Consider the following 17,854-nt stretch of genomic DNA (forward strand, 5'->3'; position numbering starts at 1 on the left):
TTATGATGGGCCTTGTACTACTTACAAAGTAAATGCTGAATTTTAGTAGTTTACCTCATGAAAACATAATATTTTAACCAAGACATTTTTCTTGGCAAAGAGAGGGTCATTAAATACTTGATAAAGTCATCAAAATATTTTCATTTAATTTAGTGTCTGCAAGAGAGTTTTCTGTTAAGCCCATGTATTTCTGTTCACTTGTGCAGATATAACTGTAGACAGTGCAGACAAAATACCTCAGTGCCACAACCTTTGCTTTGAGCTTCTGCAACAGTTAAGGTCAAAGAAGGTAGAGTTTAAACCTCAATACCTGATCTTAGCTCCTAGTTAAGTACCTAAGCAGATCCCCTAAATTTGATAGTCTAAATAGCAAAATCCTCTTTGATATAATGGCATCTTCTGAATGATCCCATTCTAAACTGCCTGCCTGTTAAAGGAAAGAATCACTGCCTTTGGAAGGCAAAGATCTCAGCTAAAGAGTTCTTTTGCCTTCCTTCCACCCATCCACCTATCCACCCCTCCATCCATCCATCCATCCACCCCTCCATCCATCCATCCATCCATCCATCCATCCATCCATCCATCCATCCATCCATCCATCCATCCATCCATCCATCCATCCATCCATCCATCCATCCATCCCTCCATCCATCCATCCATCCATCCATCCATCCATCCATCCATCCATCCATCCATCCATCCATCCATCCATCCATCCATCCATCCATCCATCCATCCATCCATCTCTCCATCACTCTACCCCTCCTTCCCTCCCTCCCTTGTACAGCCAAGGTCTGTGAGCAGAAATGAAAGTGTGGAGCTTTAGTTTGTTCTGTTCTGCCTCAGTCCTGTGTCATGACTCTTCTTTGCTGGAGGGTGATAGTAAAAGATGAGCTCCTTTGCTTCCCCACTCAAAAGCAACATTGATGTAGCACTTTCCCAGCATGACCCTCGGTTTTCCCCTATACTAAATGGTACTAAAGCCATCACAAACATATTCAGATTCATTTGCAGGCTGCTTCAAAATATAGGACTCTTATAAACTTGACCTTTTTAACAGCAAATGCTAATACAGAGATCTTTAGGCACGCATTTGTAGCTGTCTAAATTTCAAACATGACAGGTTTGAAAGTTCAAACATCGGCTTACTTCTTACATTTTGCTGCCCCTTTTTTATGTCACATCACAGGCAATTGCATTCCAACAATACTTTACTTGTCCCCTCCATTTGCATGCTTAACCACCTTTGTGAATACACAGCAAAACGATAGTGTGTTTGACTTCATGGAAAAAAAAAAGCCATTACTTTTATCCTGATACTTCTGTACCAAACCATGATAGTTGAATATTTTTATACTCTTATATCAAATCAATTATGTTTTCCTAATCTCATCTCATCTCATCTCATCTCATCTCATCTCATCTCATCTCATCTCATCTCATCTCAATCTCATCTCATCCCTTTTGACACAGACATTTTCAACCGTATACACCTGCTAGCTGGAGGCAGTCAATCTTGTTGTACTTAAGTAGGTGCTTGAAATAAAGTAGGAGGAATAAGAATGAAAATATTTTCTGATAGAGATAATTTTTTATAAATTTTAGATGCATGTATACTTCACCCTCTTCCCTTCCTCTCAAGATATATTTGGACAATGAAGTCATTTGGAACATTTTATCTGGCCATCCAAGTGAAAAATCAGGTATCTAGAAAGTCAGAACAGGAAATACAGAAGCAAAGTCAAACATCACAGGTCCCTTAGCTTTAAAAAGATTAAGGAGAGCACCTGGAGTCACCAAGAACAGTTTAAAAAGCAGCCAAGAAAAATCCTAAATCCAGCACAGGAAAGTGGAGATGAGGTTCTTCAGACAACGTCAGCTTTGTCTTAGCCCTTCATGTCCATGTCCATGTCACAGGTGCTGCTGCCTCTCTGAAGTGATTAGTAGATACTGCATGCTAATTTTCCCATTCTTATTTTGATTAACACTTCAGTTCCAAACTGTTTGGAAGAAACTCGAGACAGAAATAACAGTTTCATCACAGGATGCTAGGAGGACTTCTGTGGCAATGCTTTTCTTCTTGATAATTTCTCTGCAATTCTTGGCCAGTTTGGGAACACATCCATATGTGGGATGATGGTTTTGAGGGGTGAAACACAATTTGGACGTTAAAGTCACAGTACTCTTATAGATAGTTCCATTACTTGCAGTGTGTAATTCCTGAAGAAGTCGGCTCTTATTGGGTACAGTTTAATGAGAATATTCTGATACTTGGAGGTAGACAGTACCCATGGTGGTGGATAGATTAAACATCTTGCATTGTGTACAAAATTATGTAAAAGTGCTCAGCCATGTAACCAGGAGGCCCATTCTATTGCCCCTGCAAAAGGCAATCGTGGAGCAGCTGAAATTGCCAGTGAAATTTCTACTGCCCACATTTAGGCCAGCAATTCACTCAGACAGATAGAAATATGGATGAGCTGTGTCACTAAAACTCAAAAGTGGAAATCACTTAATGGCCTCCAGTAAAATGAAAGCAAGTTTTTATCCAAGTTGGAATAATAACATATGACTTGGAATAATATTATTCCAAATTGGAATAATAACACTAGATTTATAATTCTCTCTTAAATTACTTTTGTTCTTTTTTTTTCCTGTTTTTTTTTTTTTCTTTCTACTAAGCACAATGACTCAGATTTTCAAAGGTAATTGCCCAAAAATCTTTCCGGGCACTTTATATGTAATTGAATAGTTTGTGTGTGAAATCAAATTAGGGGGTTATACATAGGTATGTCACTGGGGTTATTCATCTGTGATATGACCTTTAAATCTACTCTTTCCTTTGATTGCCATTCCTCATTTTTGTTTGCCTAGATTTGAAAAGCTAGCCTTAGAAGCTTGAACACAATTTTCTTCTCCATTTAAATCAGATTACCACTTCAGCAGATAAATTTTATCTCTTGCTGGAGGTGGAGAAGTCATATCCCTGTTTCAAATATTGGGTTTTTTACCATTCAAAAGAGAATCCCATGTCCACCACCCAGTATTTAAAGCCCGACCTCCCAAAGTCAGTCCAGAGGGCTGATGATCCAGCCTTTATATACCTGCAGTTCAGTCAGACAAGAACTTTGATGCAGTTTGTGATGCCAGATGTTACTACTTGTTTTGGTTTCCCTTACTCCTTACTGTAGTGGTCAGAAAAAGGCAAATGGGGCAGGAAGACATCTCTGGGTCATTATTCTCTTTTCAGAAGTAGCAGGAGCTTGGATATGGCTACATGGGAGAGAAAGTCTAGTCTGTATCATGTTAATGGGAGAGTTTGGGAGTGTCCCATTAATATCTGTATATCAGTGTTTGTATAAGCTCTCATGGAATTCATGATTTCAACTCACCTCTTCTACTATGGTTTCATTGTTTGTCAATGTATTTTAGAAATTAAGACTTGAAAGACACATTTGTACCACAAAAAAGCCAAGGTCAATTAATCTTTGCCTGGATACTACCTACAAATATTGAACCAATTTTAAATGCTTATTGTTCATTAATGCACATTAAAAAGCCTTCCCATCCATTCATCAGATACTTCAGATGGAAATATAGATGATGTTTATACAATAAAGGAATGCTTCATTCATTTATAAACATTCTTTATTAAGGAGAAATAAATAATTCACAATAATCAATGTGAACATTACTTAAAAATGCACTGAATTCTTCAGAAGAAAACAGTTTAAGTGATGTCCCATGCAGCAGTTTAGCAGCCGTACATATGATGTCACTCCTAAAAGTCCAAGTAAATGACGTCATACATACGACCACCAAGCCACCACGTGACAAATGACTGACATAAGAAAGTGAATTATCATTACAAAGACAAACAACAGGCTGCTGGGAATGCTGAAGTTCACTTTATACCTGGAATGAATAAAGGATTCTGAGAAAGCAATTTGGCTTCATTATTAAACTACACAGGAATGAACAAACAATGCCCTGGTTTCTGTAAGAGTAACTGCTGTTAACCAGGCTGTGCCTGTTTCTACAAGGGAGAATCCAGATAAAGTAAGCATAAAAGTCTTTCCCTTTTTCTTCCCCACAAAATATTGGATACCATGAACAAGCATCCCCAAATATTTTTCATCTGCCATCAAGAAGCTTGCAGGACACTAACACTAACTGTACATGACATTTAGGAAAAGAAGACATTTGTAGCTGTCTTTTTTTCCCCCCCTCTTCTACTAAATATAGTAATTTAGCAAGAATTATTGATGAGCTCAGACTAGTAAAAATTCTGGCTGCTCTGTTTTTTATTGATTTCAACAGCTCAAACATTCACTTGGTATAATTCTTTTAAAACTGCTGTGTGCAGTCATCTCTTTGTGTATCACTAAACCCCTGTTCTTCAATACATCACCTTTTAGAGCAAGAACTCAGCATGATTTGGATGAGTTGCAGAGCCCCTCTCATATTTTGATTATGTTTGAACTGCTTTTCACAACTGCTAGTGTTGGGACAGATAAGAAAACAACTGTGATACCTTAGGAAGGTCATTAGCATATGATATTCAGTAAACATAATCATTCCTATCCATCAGAAGTGTGCTAGGAAGCAGCAGGCAATTTCTTTGGGGAAATACTCCAACATGACATGTTTTACTTAATCACTGAATGTTAGAATTTTCCCATACTCTACTACTGCTGGAGCAGGATGGTAATTATCTCAGTGAGATCCCATATTACTAACATGGCAGATTTTGGCAGCTGTTTAAACAAGCATGAGATTATCAGGTGCTGTAGATGAAGACAAGGCTGTTGTAATGAAAAGCAAGTCACAGATCTTACAGTTTTTTGCCATTTCTACAAGATTTGCTTACAGAAGAAGCTTTACTTTCATTTTAGGCTGATAAAAACTGTGGGCTAATCCAGAATACTTCATGGGTATTTTCTTGCAGACCTGATTATTCATTTGTGAGAGGCCTCTTTACTGCAATCAGCTGCATAGCAACAGCCTTGGTTTTTTTTTTAAAAAGCAAACATGCAAAACGTCCTGATCATCCCTGAAAATGGGTGAATAGAACAGAATACAGCATTCCTGTTTCTTGGAAAATGATGAGCAGCTTGACTCCCAAATTCTCATACTAATTTTTACTACTTTAAAATATCAGCAGTTTGCTTTCCAGAGCTTCCCTTGTGTGAGAACAGGTTTTGAGCTTCTGAGTGCACATACTTACAGCATGAAGCAACCCATAAATAGTTACAGGAGGTGTGCATGCAGAACTGCAGCTTCCAAAGGCATGGTCTAAGGTGATGAGACCCAGGGCGATCCCACCATCCAAGTCTGGGGAAGACTCTGGGCTGCCAGAGGTGCCAGACAGCAAGAAGGCTCAGAAGAAGAGAGACAAAGGAGGCTGTGACAGATCTTCAACAGCTCTTCTGGCCCATGGGAGATCTGCTCTGGACCAGATGCTGGAAGAGATGCTGTCTAAGCAGGAAAAGGCTTGTTCTCACACTGCCTGCACAGACAGGGGTTTTAGAGATGCACACTGAGAGCCACTGAGCAGGAGCAGGAGCCCAGTGGAGTTTTTGGCCACACAACTCAGTGCGTGTTGCACTCCCAGCCGTGAGGATCAAACAGGTGCACCATGGACAGCTCCCCCATCATGGTGGCAAGTGATTGACTAATGGTTCTGGAGACTTGAACCCACCCACCTACCACTGTACTCCAAAATACACCAGTTTCTGCAGTTACCAAAAATTACATTTAGGTTTTCATATAATTAATTTTCAATGTTTTGTGAACAGGAATTATTCACGAGTCTTTCAGGTGTTGGAAAGAAGTACCAGACTGCATATCTTTGTGACTGAGGCTTGGTAACAATTGAAGAGATTTGGACTCAGCGAATGTGCACAATTTGTTTTTTGCTCAAAATGAATTTATTTTAGAATAGAATATTGGTCAAGTGAGCCTAATTGAAAATAGTGTGGCCTTCAGCTGCAGCATCCATTTAGTCCTTACTATGCATGTTGTGGTTGGCTCAGGACACAAAATTGGAGTATGTGGGAAAAACTACTTCATCAATCCTCATTTCCAGAGCCGTTTGTAGGCACAGTTCTTACTTGAGAAAATAAAGCAGAAAATAGAAATCTCTTCCGTCAATGTCCTGAAAAATTGATCGGTCACAGAGGAAAGAGACCCAAACCTTCTTCTTTTTCCTCATTCTCAGAAGTTTGATGCTGCTGGGCACACTGTGCTGATGCTCCATTTTTCTTGTGGAGAGAAACTTGCACTGGGGACATGAATTAATTGCTCCAGCATACCAGGGCTTAAGTACTGGAGGAAATGAATCTCAGACACATTCTGTGGCTCTCAATAATTGCAAAAAAACTAGAGAGCATCAGTATAAAGTGAACTATGACATAATGAACAATAAAATTTTCTAGTGGAATTCTATTTTTATAATAGAGGACTATGGGGTGATGCATTATCCTGCATCCAAAAGCAAGGGAATCCATCAAAGAGGAAGACAGTAAGGAATTGCTTGTGTCTCTAAATTAGGTTTTGGAACAACTCATGCTTCAGGTTTTGGTTTTTTTTCAAAGATGGGTTATTATGGATCTGTACATGGAAGTGCTATCTGTACAAGAAAGTGCTATCAATTCTCTGTAAAAAATTACTTGCATAAAAGAGTTGGTTTCTATCAGAGGGTACCAAAAGCCCTTGGTGACAAGTCTAATGGTGGGAAGGAAGTGTCTGTACAAACCAAGTAAGTAATTTTTTGTCTGTAGCAGAAAATTGAAGGAGAGATACAAGAAGAATGTGGGAAGTCTTCTACAAAGCACTAACTGTATAGAGGGCAGGGTGTGCTCCAGCTCTGAGATTGTGTTAGGGAATCACAGCTACACTAAGAAGAGATTTCAGGTAAAAGTCTCCCCTACTCAACAGGGGAGAGTTCAATTCAGTTCAATTCCCACAGGGGAACCACCAGCACCTACTGTGGGCCAAACAGCACAAACCGGGAGCCTGGAGCCCAGAGGAGAAAACAAGGATCTCAAGGGTTGTGTTGCTCTGCAACAGCTCACAGTGACCAACAGGGAGTGCAGGTCACAAACGACAGGATGGCAGAAAACCATGAAAGTCATCAAAGAAGAGAGACCTAGAGGGTGTCTTGTGGGGTGGGTAGAGGAGACAGATGGGAAATGACTCCTGCCTATGTCACCTTAATTACTGTATTTACTGTATTATTAATTACAGATAGTGGCTGACATGACTCACAGTTCTTGGAACCAAGGGATCTAAAGAACCAGCAGAGTGGGAACAGCCTTTTTGAGACACCCTTACTCACTAAAAACTATGAATAAAATGCAAAAAATGAATGGCATCTACCATCTGCAGATGGGGAAATTTTTGGAAAAATGACTGAGTAAAATATTTTTATATTTGATCTCACAGAAGTATTCTGGATAAGTTTCATGAAGGAAAGAAAAGCTTGCTCATGGTCTACTTCTGTGACTGTGGCTTCTTCTCTTCCGAAAGGGAAATTAACCAGAGAGATGTCAAAAGTAGAGCACAGTATGCCCACTGCAGTGGGGAAGGAAGGCATATAGAGATTGGAAGCTTGAAAATGTAAGTTAAGTTATCCATGAGGTCAGAATATAAAGCGTTCTTTGGTGCAAAGATATTTAAAATGAATGCAGATGCAGATCTCACTGAAGAGTTTTTAAAATAAATCCTCCCCTGGAGTGCTGCAGGAATGCACAAATGTAACATTGCACTCATGCTCTCATGGGTGAGAGATTAAAAAGATCTGGGGACAACAGGGCGAGGATCAGTCCTCCAGGGCTGACCTACAAACCCATGCTGTAGGTCAAAGCACCTCAAGTGCTCAGAAGTGTTGTTGACAATTTTAATTATCAGAATATTTACAGTCCTGGGACTTGACTGGGAGCAAAATAAGCTGGATTTATTTCTTCATTTGGCATTGGCTTTTATAGGAAGAATTCCTGTTCTTTGTCAAGACCCTGAGCAAGCTATGCAGATCAGATGGGTTTCAAACCAGAAGAAAGCTGGTCTCTCTCAGGCTCTTTGTTACAGACATTTCTGACCACGGGTGATTTCATAGCCAGTGCATTGTCACATACACCCTTGTAGGATAGGTTGAACAGCCAACCCAAATGGTCACAAACGCCAGAATACTCCAGTGTACCTCAGGGTAGAAGATTGCTCTCACACATGAGATTCCTCAGATCATTAACTATTTCTGGAAAAATTCTTTTGGGCCCAAGTTAGCAGAAATGTATTAACTCTCTTCAATTATTTTTCCATCTCTTCAGCTCTTCTTTAAGATTCTAATCCTGAATGATGAATTCAATATTTTATTGAAGTAATGTGTTCTTTGCTGTTCTCCTGGATTCTCCATGACCTTATTTAGTTGTTTTCTTTTAACCTTCTTCTATCCATCATTCTCTTACTTTTCTTTTCTTTTCTTTCCTTTCCTTTTTTAATTATATGAATTTAAGTGGCAAACAGCATTGTGGACAAGCTCTGCTAGGCTGAGAGGAGAGGTGCAACCCAATAAGTATACCAGTTAGGGCAGTGGCTTATGGTCTCCCACATATTTTCTACAGCATTCTTTTGCTTCTACAACACAGAATTTGATGAGGAGCAGCACAGAGATATTTCACATTCAGATGTTAAAGAAGAAGATAAGAAGCAGAGGGGCTGGAGGAGCTAACCAACAAAACAGAAGAAGGAGAAGGAGAAGGAGAAGGAGAAGGAGAAGGAGAAGAGGAGGGAGAAGTGAGAAGAAGGAGAAGGGAGAACAGAAGGAGCCTGGATGAAGGTAGCAGACGAATACAGTCAGGCGAACGAAAGGGCGTAGACAGGGGGAGAAAGGGACTAGGACGAAGGCGGAAGGATGAGGAGAAACGTTTCTTCAGGCTCCTTAGGTAGTAAGGCAGTAAGTCATCATGTAAATTACTCCTACCACACCAGGGTAGTGAGGTGCTTGTTCCCAGTAGCATCATTCAGACATATGCTGACCATTCTGTAACTTAGGCTCTGGGCAGTATTTTCAATTCTGACTGCCTATAATGTCTATGATTTTATGATGATCAATAAATAATTTGAGGTTTCACAAGGATCAGCAAAAGGATTCAATTTATGTGAGAGGTATTTAGTCAGGCAGAAATGAATTTACTACATGTTTAGAACCACAATTACTAAACCATGTTGCCTACATTAAAATAAATGTAATGTTGATATGAAACAGTTGAAAATAATATTTGAACTAATAAATAGACTTATAAGATTATTTTTCATTTTTGTTGCTTTTCTAATAGCAGATCAGCTATAAACAGTGAAAATCCGTCACTATTTAAGTCAGTTTGTCTCACAAAACAACATCAAGGGAAGTTTTCAAACACACAAGTTCCCATGATATGCTGTAGCCTGTAAAACACAGAAATGGAAAGACATATGCATCACCCTCTTCAGACTTGCAGTTCTGTCTCACCAAGAAATAATGTTATCAAGTTCAAACTTTTATTAGATAATGTTATTAACCTTTTGAAATTTATTAGTTAGGCAACTCTTCCTTCACCTGTGGAGTATAACAAGCATGACTTGGTACTCATTTTTCTCAACATCACCACAAGTTTAAACACAGCAGCTGTCATGGGCAGTTCAGTTTTCTTGTACTTACAGTTAGTAGGATGATGAGTAAGAAGCAACTCTGGGTTGTTTTTTTCATTGTGGAGTCTTCTTGGAGAGACAGGTTGTAGATGACCCTTCTGGGAATTAAACAACAAAAATAAAAGCATTATTGGACTTTTCCTTTTACCATAAATTCCTTGTCTTTGTGTATGAGTACATTTTTAGACTTAATCTAGACTCTCTGTGTGTGGTTATTTGAGCACCCCCAGCCTGACATGTGCTCAAGTTTGGTCAAATTGGAGGTTGGTACCCTTTAAATTTAGTCTCTTTGTGGATCTCTGGTGGTGAGTGCAGATGGTGTGGGGTACAGCTCCATGATACTGGGTCACCAGCAGCAGATCCAGGTTAAATCCTGTGTCTTTGCCAGCTGAGGCTACCTTGGTTAACCTTTTTCAGCTGCTTCTAACCTCATATAGACCTGAAGACCAGTGAACAGTCTGGATATTTTAAATCTGTCTTACAAAACCCAGAAAGATCCAGTTTGCAAATAAGTGTAATAGCAGTTCAAAATACATGTTTGTGGGGCTAGGGAAAGCCAGAGTTTGAGTAATCTCTAGCCAGGTGAACAAGCCTGTGGGCAGGAAAAGAGAAACTGGGAACAACACCGTGGGATTGCATGCTCCATAATGCAGGTGGGTGGCTGGGCTGTGGACAGACACACAGCAGTGTAAGCCTCAGGCCATCAGGCATGACTACTTCAGCTGGGGAGGCAGAGCATGGACACGACTCCAAAGGTTTGAAGGGAATTGGATTGGCAACTTTTTGGTTTTCTGGGTTTTTCCTACATCAACACTTCTCTGGCCTATCTGGAAAAATATCCAGGGGCCACCAGGTATAATCTCATTGATTCACAGTTGTGGGAGTTCAAGCAAGCAAAGCTCTCTGCATTGACACATCATTTTAAGTTTTACAAAAATGTAAGTTTTGTATTAAAAGAGAAATGCAGCTTTTGGCAAAGCACATTGTGCCTTCTGATGTCTCACAGACCACTCGTGGTGTTTGTGCCAAGCAACATAGGACATGTGGCTGTGATCATCCTCAGTCACAGTAACACAGTGAGCATTCACACACCTTCATTTTTTAGACAGCTTAAAAACTAGGAGTTAGGTGTTTTCTATCTGGACAAACAATCCTGTGAGCACCCTACACATTTGAAACCCATGAATTTGATGTGAAAAAGGCACAGGGACTTGGATGCTTAGTCGGGTTAACATGTAGGAAATAATACAATGACTTGTGCAACATTTGTCTCAGCAACAGCATTGTAACAGCTTTTCTCATCTTTAAATGGTCTGGAAGGGCACCCATTTTCAAAGGGGTAAATGATATATTGTCCTCATCTTAAGCAGAAATAAGTAATGTCAAATGGAATAAAGGCGTAGCACTTCCATTTCAATGTAGCATGTGATCCAGTCAAATGTAGCACATGTTGCAGTCATCTGTCACTGAGATTACATAAAACATAAAGTAATGGCAAAGAGGGCTCAGAGGATTTGTCTCTTACAGGAAGTCATCTTATTACTGACTGAATCTTCCCAGAACCATTCTGCTGTGTCAGAAGTAATTCAAGATGCAAATGATACAGAAATAATATGTAGTTACACTGTGGACCACAAGATGACATTTGATTATTCATGGTAGACAACTCAATTGAAACAAAAACTGGACATCTAGATCAGAGAAAAATGCCTGGAATTATCTGCATATTTTCCAGGCTCTTCCCTGCAGTCTGTATTGGTTCAAACTGACAATTAAGATTAATGAATAACATATAAACAATGGCTCTTGGACAGCTGTACAGTGAGTACAAGCACGAGTATGGTGTTCATCCAGTTACTCATTGTACTGCAAAGTGATCTGCAGCATGGTGTAAAGCCAGCCTAGTTGGTGCCTCTGTTCTTGTTAGCATCATCACTTCTGCTGCATCTGTAGAGTTTAGTATCAAGTAGGGAAGGTGAAGGGAGAGCTTTGTCTTAAACTGTCAACAGCTTTAAAATACCCAACAGTTCCCACACATGGCACAGAGATTAACACAATACTGTGAACTATCAAGCATAAGCAAGATCAAAATCTGCTGAATTTACCTGCTATATGTCTGCTTTTCCTGCACTTTGTGCCAAGAGTGCCTGCAGCACCAGGCTGGGTTACAGCTATAGATGCAGGTAAATCTTTTCCCCTGTGTTAACTAAAATGACTGCACCATATGATACTACCTAGGAGTAAATGGGTAAGAACTATTTCTCATGCTGAACCTTAGCTAGTCTATTTATTTCTAGTCCTTTTTATTTTAGCCAGCTGTAACCACAGGAAGGGCTGACATGCCATATAAAATCCAGCACCTTTTTTGTCTTTTTCACAGAAATCTTTTCATCTGGCAAAAATTTCAAGAATAGTTGAACAACAATATTTTAACTATCAAACTAGAAATCTCCTGACTAAGAATAATTTTTTCTACTTTAACTATAATAACTTTAACACTTAGGCTGGCATCAGTACTGGGTCAAGGAGGATGATCTCATTGAAATGAAAAGATACATGCAAATACAAAGTGCTGGTCAATGGGCAGAGCAGAAACAACAGGGAGGCAGAAAGATTCACACAGGAGATGGACCCAGTCAGCCTCCAGACAGAGGAACAAATCAACACCTCCATGGCTCTGACCCCATCTCCAGTGATCCAGGTTCAGGTGTGACATGCCAGACAAGCTGGGATGTGCAAAGCAGAATGCTCAAGTGCCTCCTGTTTTGGGTCTTTTGTGTTAGAAGGATCACCTTTTCACACGGACACCACAGCCCACAGGCAGCATGCCTGCAACTGAAGGAAGGCTGGACAGTTCTGGAGCTGTGCTGCCAGGATCAGAGGGTAGAACCAGCAATGAGTCTGCTCCCCAGTGTGTGCTCACACCATAGGCTTCCATGGCAGTACCCACAGGAGTCTTCCACGGCAGTACCCACTTCTCCTGGCTGCTCAGGACCACCTGACTTGTGCTAACTCCACAGCTACACTATAAGGCCATGCTATGAAGAGGTCAGGAAATTAGTTTTCAGCAGCACAGTTTGAAAATCTATTTAAATGGGGTTTTTATTTATTTTCTTTTTTAAAATTACGGATGGAGAAACAATATTACAAGCTGTTTTAAGAACAGGCATTGCAGATGATTTAGGGTATGCATGAGTTTTCACTGAAATGATGCTTATTACCATAAGCAGGAATTATAGATAATGTACTGATAGTTCTTGGGATCACCAGAGCTTATTTATTATGACAATGTAATACAGTGTAATAAAATTACACCAAACTTTGTTTCTTTTGCTGAAGCTCCCAAGCAGGTTTCAGGTCCTATGCTGATTCCTAAAATATTCAGCCTTTTCCCCTAAGTCCAACAATGTACTTACTCAATGTTAAGTTAGTATAAGATGCTGGATGCATTTCAGTTTTAGAATATCCATATTTAGGGATTCATCATAGGCACATTGCTAAAGCCCTGTACTTTTCTATGATTGTATTATTTCTTCAGCCCTTGTTGCTTATAATAGTTACAAACGACATCCCTGACTGTTATTTGAACTAGAATATTGTTCTTTCTTTGCAAAAGTAGCATTTATGTAGCTCATCGTGTGCTAAGGTATTGTATTCCTCCTGCTTCAGCTAGAATAGAAATATCACTGACACCTTGTGATTATACCTGAAACTTATCTGAGGATAAACACAGCATCCTACTCTGTAATGACATCTCTTTTGTCTCTGTCCAGATGTCTACAGGTGTAATCCTGTGCTGAACAGGTCTTCAATTACAATTACCATTGGGTTGTCCAGAAAATGGGATAACCCTCCCTTCACAACCATTTGCACAAGGCCAACAAGGGAAGCCAGATTTAGTCAGAAATAAGGGTGTAAGAGGAAGATTTAAAATAAGGCAGTAGAGCAAAGATTCTCTGCCATATTCTGAAGAAATGAAAGAAAGAAATGAAAGAAAAGAAAGAGAAAGAAAGAACGAAAGAAAGAAGAAAGAAAGAAAGAAAGAAAGAAGAAAGAAAGAACAGAAAGAAAAGAAGAAAGACAGAAAGAAAAGAAAGAAAGAAAGAACGAAAGAAACAGAAAGAAAGAAAGAAGAGAACGAAAGAAAGAAAGAAAGAAAGAAAGAAAGAAAGAAAGAAAGAAAGACAGACTGGAAAAAACTTTAATTATTCTGCTCAGATAAATCTGCAGTGCCATCTTTCACAATACTGCTAACATACCTTTAGATAAAGAAATGGTTTTAAAAATGGTTTTCAGAATAGGCATTTGAGGATTTGTGGCTAAGTACAGAAGTGTAATGCAAAAATCTCTTTCTCAATGTGTTCATTATGCTCAGAATTTTTGAAACATCGCTTGCAACCTCCCTACTAGACTGCAGGTTTCTTTGGGAGCTTCTTTTCCACCCCATGCAGCTTTCTCAGGGTGACTAGCTAGGTACACACCTCAAACCACAAGGTCTCTTATGTTTTTTTTATTTAGAAGAGGCTTGCAGACCCTCCTGGGGAGTGCCTTGCCACTCAGCACAGAAGGCACCAACCTGCTCTGCCTGCATTAACACTGGACTGGGAAACACAGGGCAGACACCACTGAGCAAGGCACAGGCAAGCCAGCAGATCCTGCTGCTGAGTGTTTAAGGATTTTGGATCCAGGGAGGAGGTTGCAGGTCGGTGTGTGTGGCCAAACATGCAGATAGTTTTGAGGAAAGTATTCAAATGATCCCCTCACTCCCAGTGGGACGTTTTACCCCTGGGTTCCTAATTTAGGCTACTGATTTAGGCCAGGAGTGAGCCATACCCTTCTATAATCCCAGGTCTTGTGCAGACTAGAATTGTAGTGATAACTCCACTAGGAGAGGAAATGCCAGGAGTTTAATCCCCATGCCTGAGATGGGAGTAGAGCCAGTCCCTCCTATTCCCCCAGCACATTCTCTAGCCATTAGCCCACAGTAGTCTTGAAATGGTTTAAGTAGCACCAGCGTCTCTTGGTACTTCCAATAGAAATTGTGATTGCTGCTCAGTTATTTCTCATATGCCAAAAACTGGTCACCATCAGTCCCAGGTGGAGAGATGGGTCTCCTTACAGCCTCTGGTCAGGTGTCCAGAGAGATGAGGCAAGGCAGGAGATGTATCTACTGTCTTCTACTCCCGCACTCCCTGTGGCTTACCTTTGTACAGCACCTCAAGGTTTTGTCTAACCTTCCTTTTCATACAGGAATCCCCTGAGAAATAAAAATTCCACATTCTCATTTTCTGGTGTCAGGCACATAAAGACATTGCAACTTTGAAACTGCAATTATCTAGGGTATTTGAAGCTTATGTCATTCATTTTGGGAGTCTTGGAGACCCAAATGCTAAGCTGTGTGATGACTGCTCAGTAGTTATTGTATCAGATCACAGTTTCCATTAGCTTGCCTGGTGGAGATTGTGAACTGCATCTCAAGTGTGTGCTATGTTAACAAACTGAAACTATCAGCTATGGCAAATAGGCAATTTTAGATTTACACAGAGGAAATGACCAAATAATTCTGCTTTATTGATTCCTTTTGATTACACGGGAGCTGGAACACTTGGTACTCCATTTTTTTTATTTAAAACCAGTCAACAAAAAGGGGTTGTTTTACCTTGGGTTTCCCTTTAACCAAATCCTTTCCAATAAACCAGATGAAAAGTGGAAGAAAGTAGCTACAGACTTGTCTGTGTCCATTTTTAAGGTGATCACAAAGTTTTCTAAACCCCCACATTACATATCTGAGCAGCCAGTGTGATCATACACACCAGTGAGGAAACTGAAGATGGAAGGGAAGAAGTTTATTGTATTGTTGTATTACCCAGTCTAAAAAGTTCTTAGACTGAGTAATACAACAGAGACAAATATACTTTGAAAAAACAACAACAAAAAAAAGCCAATAAATACACTTTGAGTAAGAATTATTTATCTAGGACTTTAAAAATATACGAGCCAAATTATCCAGAAGACTTTCAGGAAAGGCTGAACATTTTATGAAACAAAAGATAGTAAACATCAAAGGAGATAGAGGAGCTGATTCCTTCCACCTGCCAGGGCACAACTTAGGAGGGGAGTGCTGAGGCATCAGGCTGAGCACTGATGCAAATCCCATTTGTATTACATGTAGACATGGGTGGGTGCAGTGCTTCTGCATCCTTTAATGACTGTAAATTGAGGGGATGCCTACTGCTTGTTAGTAGCCAAAAAAACCCCAGTAGCCAACCCCCCGCTACTTTTTCAGAGCTTAGGAAGCCCTGGCTAATGACCCTCTTAAGAAGCAATGGCTAATGACCCTCTTGGCTGTTGGACAAGGGGTTTTATGAGGTTGCAAGTAAAAGCAAAGAAAATATCAGGAAGAGACTAGCAAAGTATGTCAGCAGATTTGTTGGCAGAAAAAGCTTGGAATACTTACACAAACCAGACTGTGTAATTAGTTTCAAAAAACTTGGGTTTAGTCTTTTGCAAATGTCTTTTATCCCAAGTCTTTTGCAAGTATTTTATCCCAAAATATTAACAGCATTACATGAAGAGTTGCATACCAAGCAATTCTGGAGTTTGGCATCTACAGGACCCTCTGTACCTTGCTGCATTTCTCTGAATTTGGCAGTATCATACTGCTTTACCCAGAAATAGTGCCTGAGGGACAAGGTTTTATGCCTTTGCACCACAGGCTCTGGTCATACAGAGAGTGGTTAAAGGAAGAGGCTTAGAGATGGAGGGGATGGTGAATAATAACAGCATATCTGCTCCTGCATAGATCAATTTAAGCTTTTGTGGAGTTGAAATTAAAAGAAAGGTGACTTTTATTCTTTTCAGGTGAAAGAAGAAACAACACATGCAATTATGCTTTTACTTCAGCCATAATGCAAGACAGAGAGTGGATCATGCCACAGTGACCCTGGAAAATGAGTTCATTGCCTTCTATCACTATTCAGAGGATACACTCTTGAAATAATCTCACTGTTACAAAACAATGATTGCTCATTTAAGAATTATGTCAGGCTCTCAGCACCCACTGAAGAATCATAGAGTGGTTTGGGCTGGAAGAGACCTTTAGATATCATCTAGGTCAAAACACCTCTGCCATGGGCAGGGGCACCTTCCACCAGCCCAAGTTGCTCAGGGCCCCATCCAGCCTTGTCTTGAACACTTTGGGGGATGGGGCATCCAAAACTTCTGGGCAACTTGTTCCAGGGTTTCATCTCCCTGACAGTAAAAAATTCTTCCTAATATACAGTCAAAATCCTCCTTCTTTCAGTTTAAAACCATTGATCTTTTCCTGTGACTACAGACCCTGGTGAAAACTTTTCCCTATTTTTCTTGCAAGACCCTGTTAGCTACTGAAAGGCTACAACAAGGTCTCCCCAGAGCCTTCTTTCCTCCAGGCTCAAGACCTCCAGGTCTTTCAGGTTATTTTCATAGGAGACATCTCCAGCTCTCTGATCACCTTTATAGCCTTCTCTGGACTCATTACAACAGATCCACATCCTTCTTATGTTGGAGACCCCAGAGCTGGGTGCAGCACTCCAGGTGGAGCCTCATCAGAGCAATCAGGGGTGCAGAATCCCCTCCTTCCATCGACTCGCCACGCTGCTTTGGACACAGCCCAGGATACAGCTGTCATGTCACAATGTTCATTCCTGATGATGAAGGCTTTAATTTTTTCTAGTTCTTACAATCAAATTTGAAATACTGAAGTTAAATGCAAACCTTATAATTCTGAAGCAACACTCAGGATTTTACTAGCTCTGCTTTCAGTAATGGATAACAAGATAAAAGCAGCAATATTTTAAAAAACTTGCTAAGTGCTGGGAAACGTTACCATGTTAAAGTCAAACATATCCAATCTGTGGAACAGAGAAGGAGAAAAAAAAGTAAAGCTGTGAAACAAAGCAGTGGAATAAAACTATAGCAGAGCATTCCTGCTATTCTGAGTGCTGGAAGAGTGGGACTAAAGGAAGCAGCTTTGGCCACTGGTCCACATTCACCAGAAAAAGGCAAGCACACTGCAGGAATGCCTGATTCATCACTGAACATTCCTCAAAGCAGAACACTTCCTTGCCATTTTGCTGCATCCTTATGAATCTCTGGCTTAGCATGTCACACAGCAGCACAGTATAAT

The 17,854-nt window shown here is 40.1% G+C and overlaps 1 protein-coding gene across 1 annotated transcript in view; it reads right to left on the reverse strand.

Annotated features, from left to right (window-relative positions):
* The window catches only part of CALCR (calcitonin receptor), a 157,436-nt gene that overhangs the window by 60,784 nt on the left and 78,798 nt on the right, over positions 1 to 17,854 (reverse strand). The window contains exon 2 of the mRNA XM_030230008.2: positions 9,698 to 9,785. Within this exon, the coding sequence (XP_030085868.1) occupies positions 9,698 to 9,745 (48 nt within the window). The 5' untranslated portion in view covers positions 9,746 to 9,785. The remainder of the gene's footprint in view (positions 1 to 9,697; positions 9,786 to 17,854) is intronic.

Source organism: Serinus canaria, chromosome 2 (genome assembly GCF_022539315.1).
Source record: "Serinus canaria isolate serCan28SL12 chromosome 2, serCan2020, whole genome shotgun sequence".
NCBI classification, from domain to species: Eukaryota; Metazoa; Chordata; class Aves; order Passeriformes; family Fringillidae; genus Serinus; species Serinus canaria.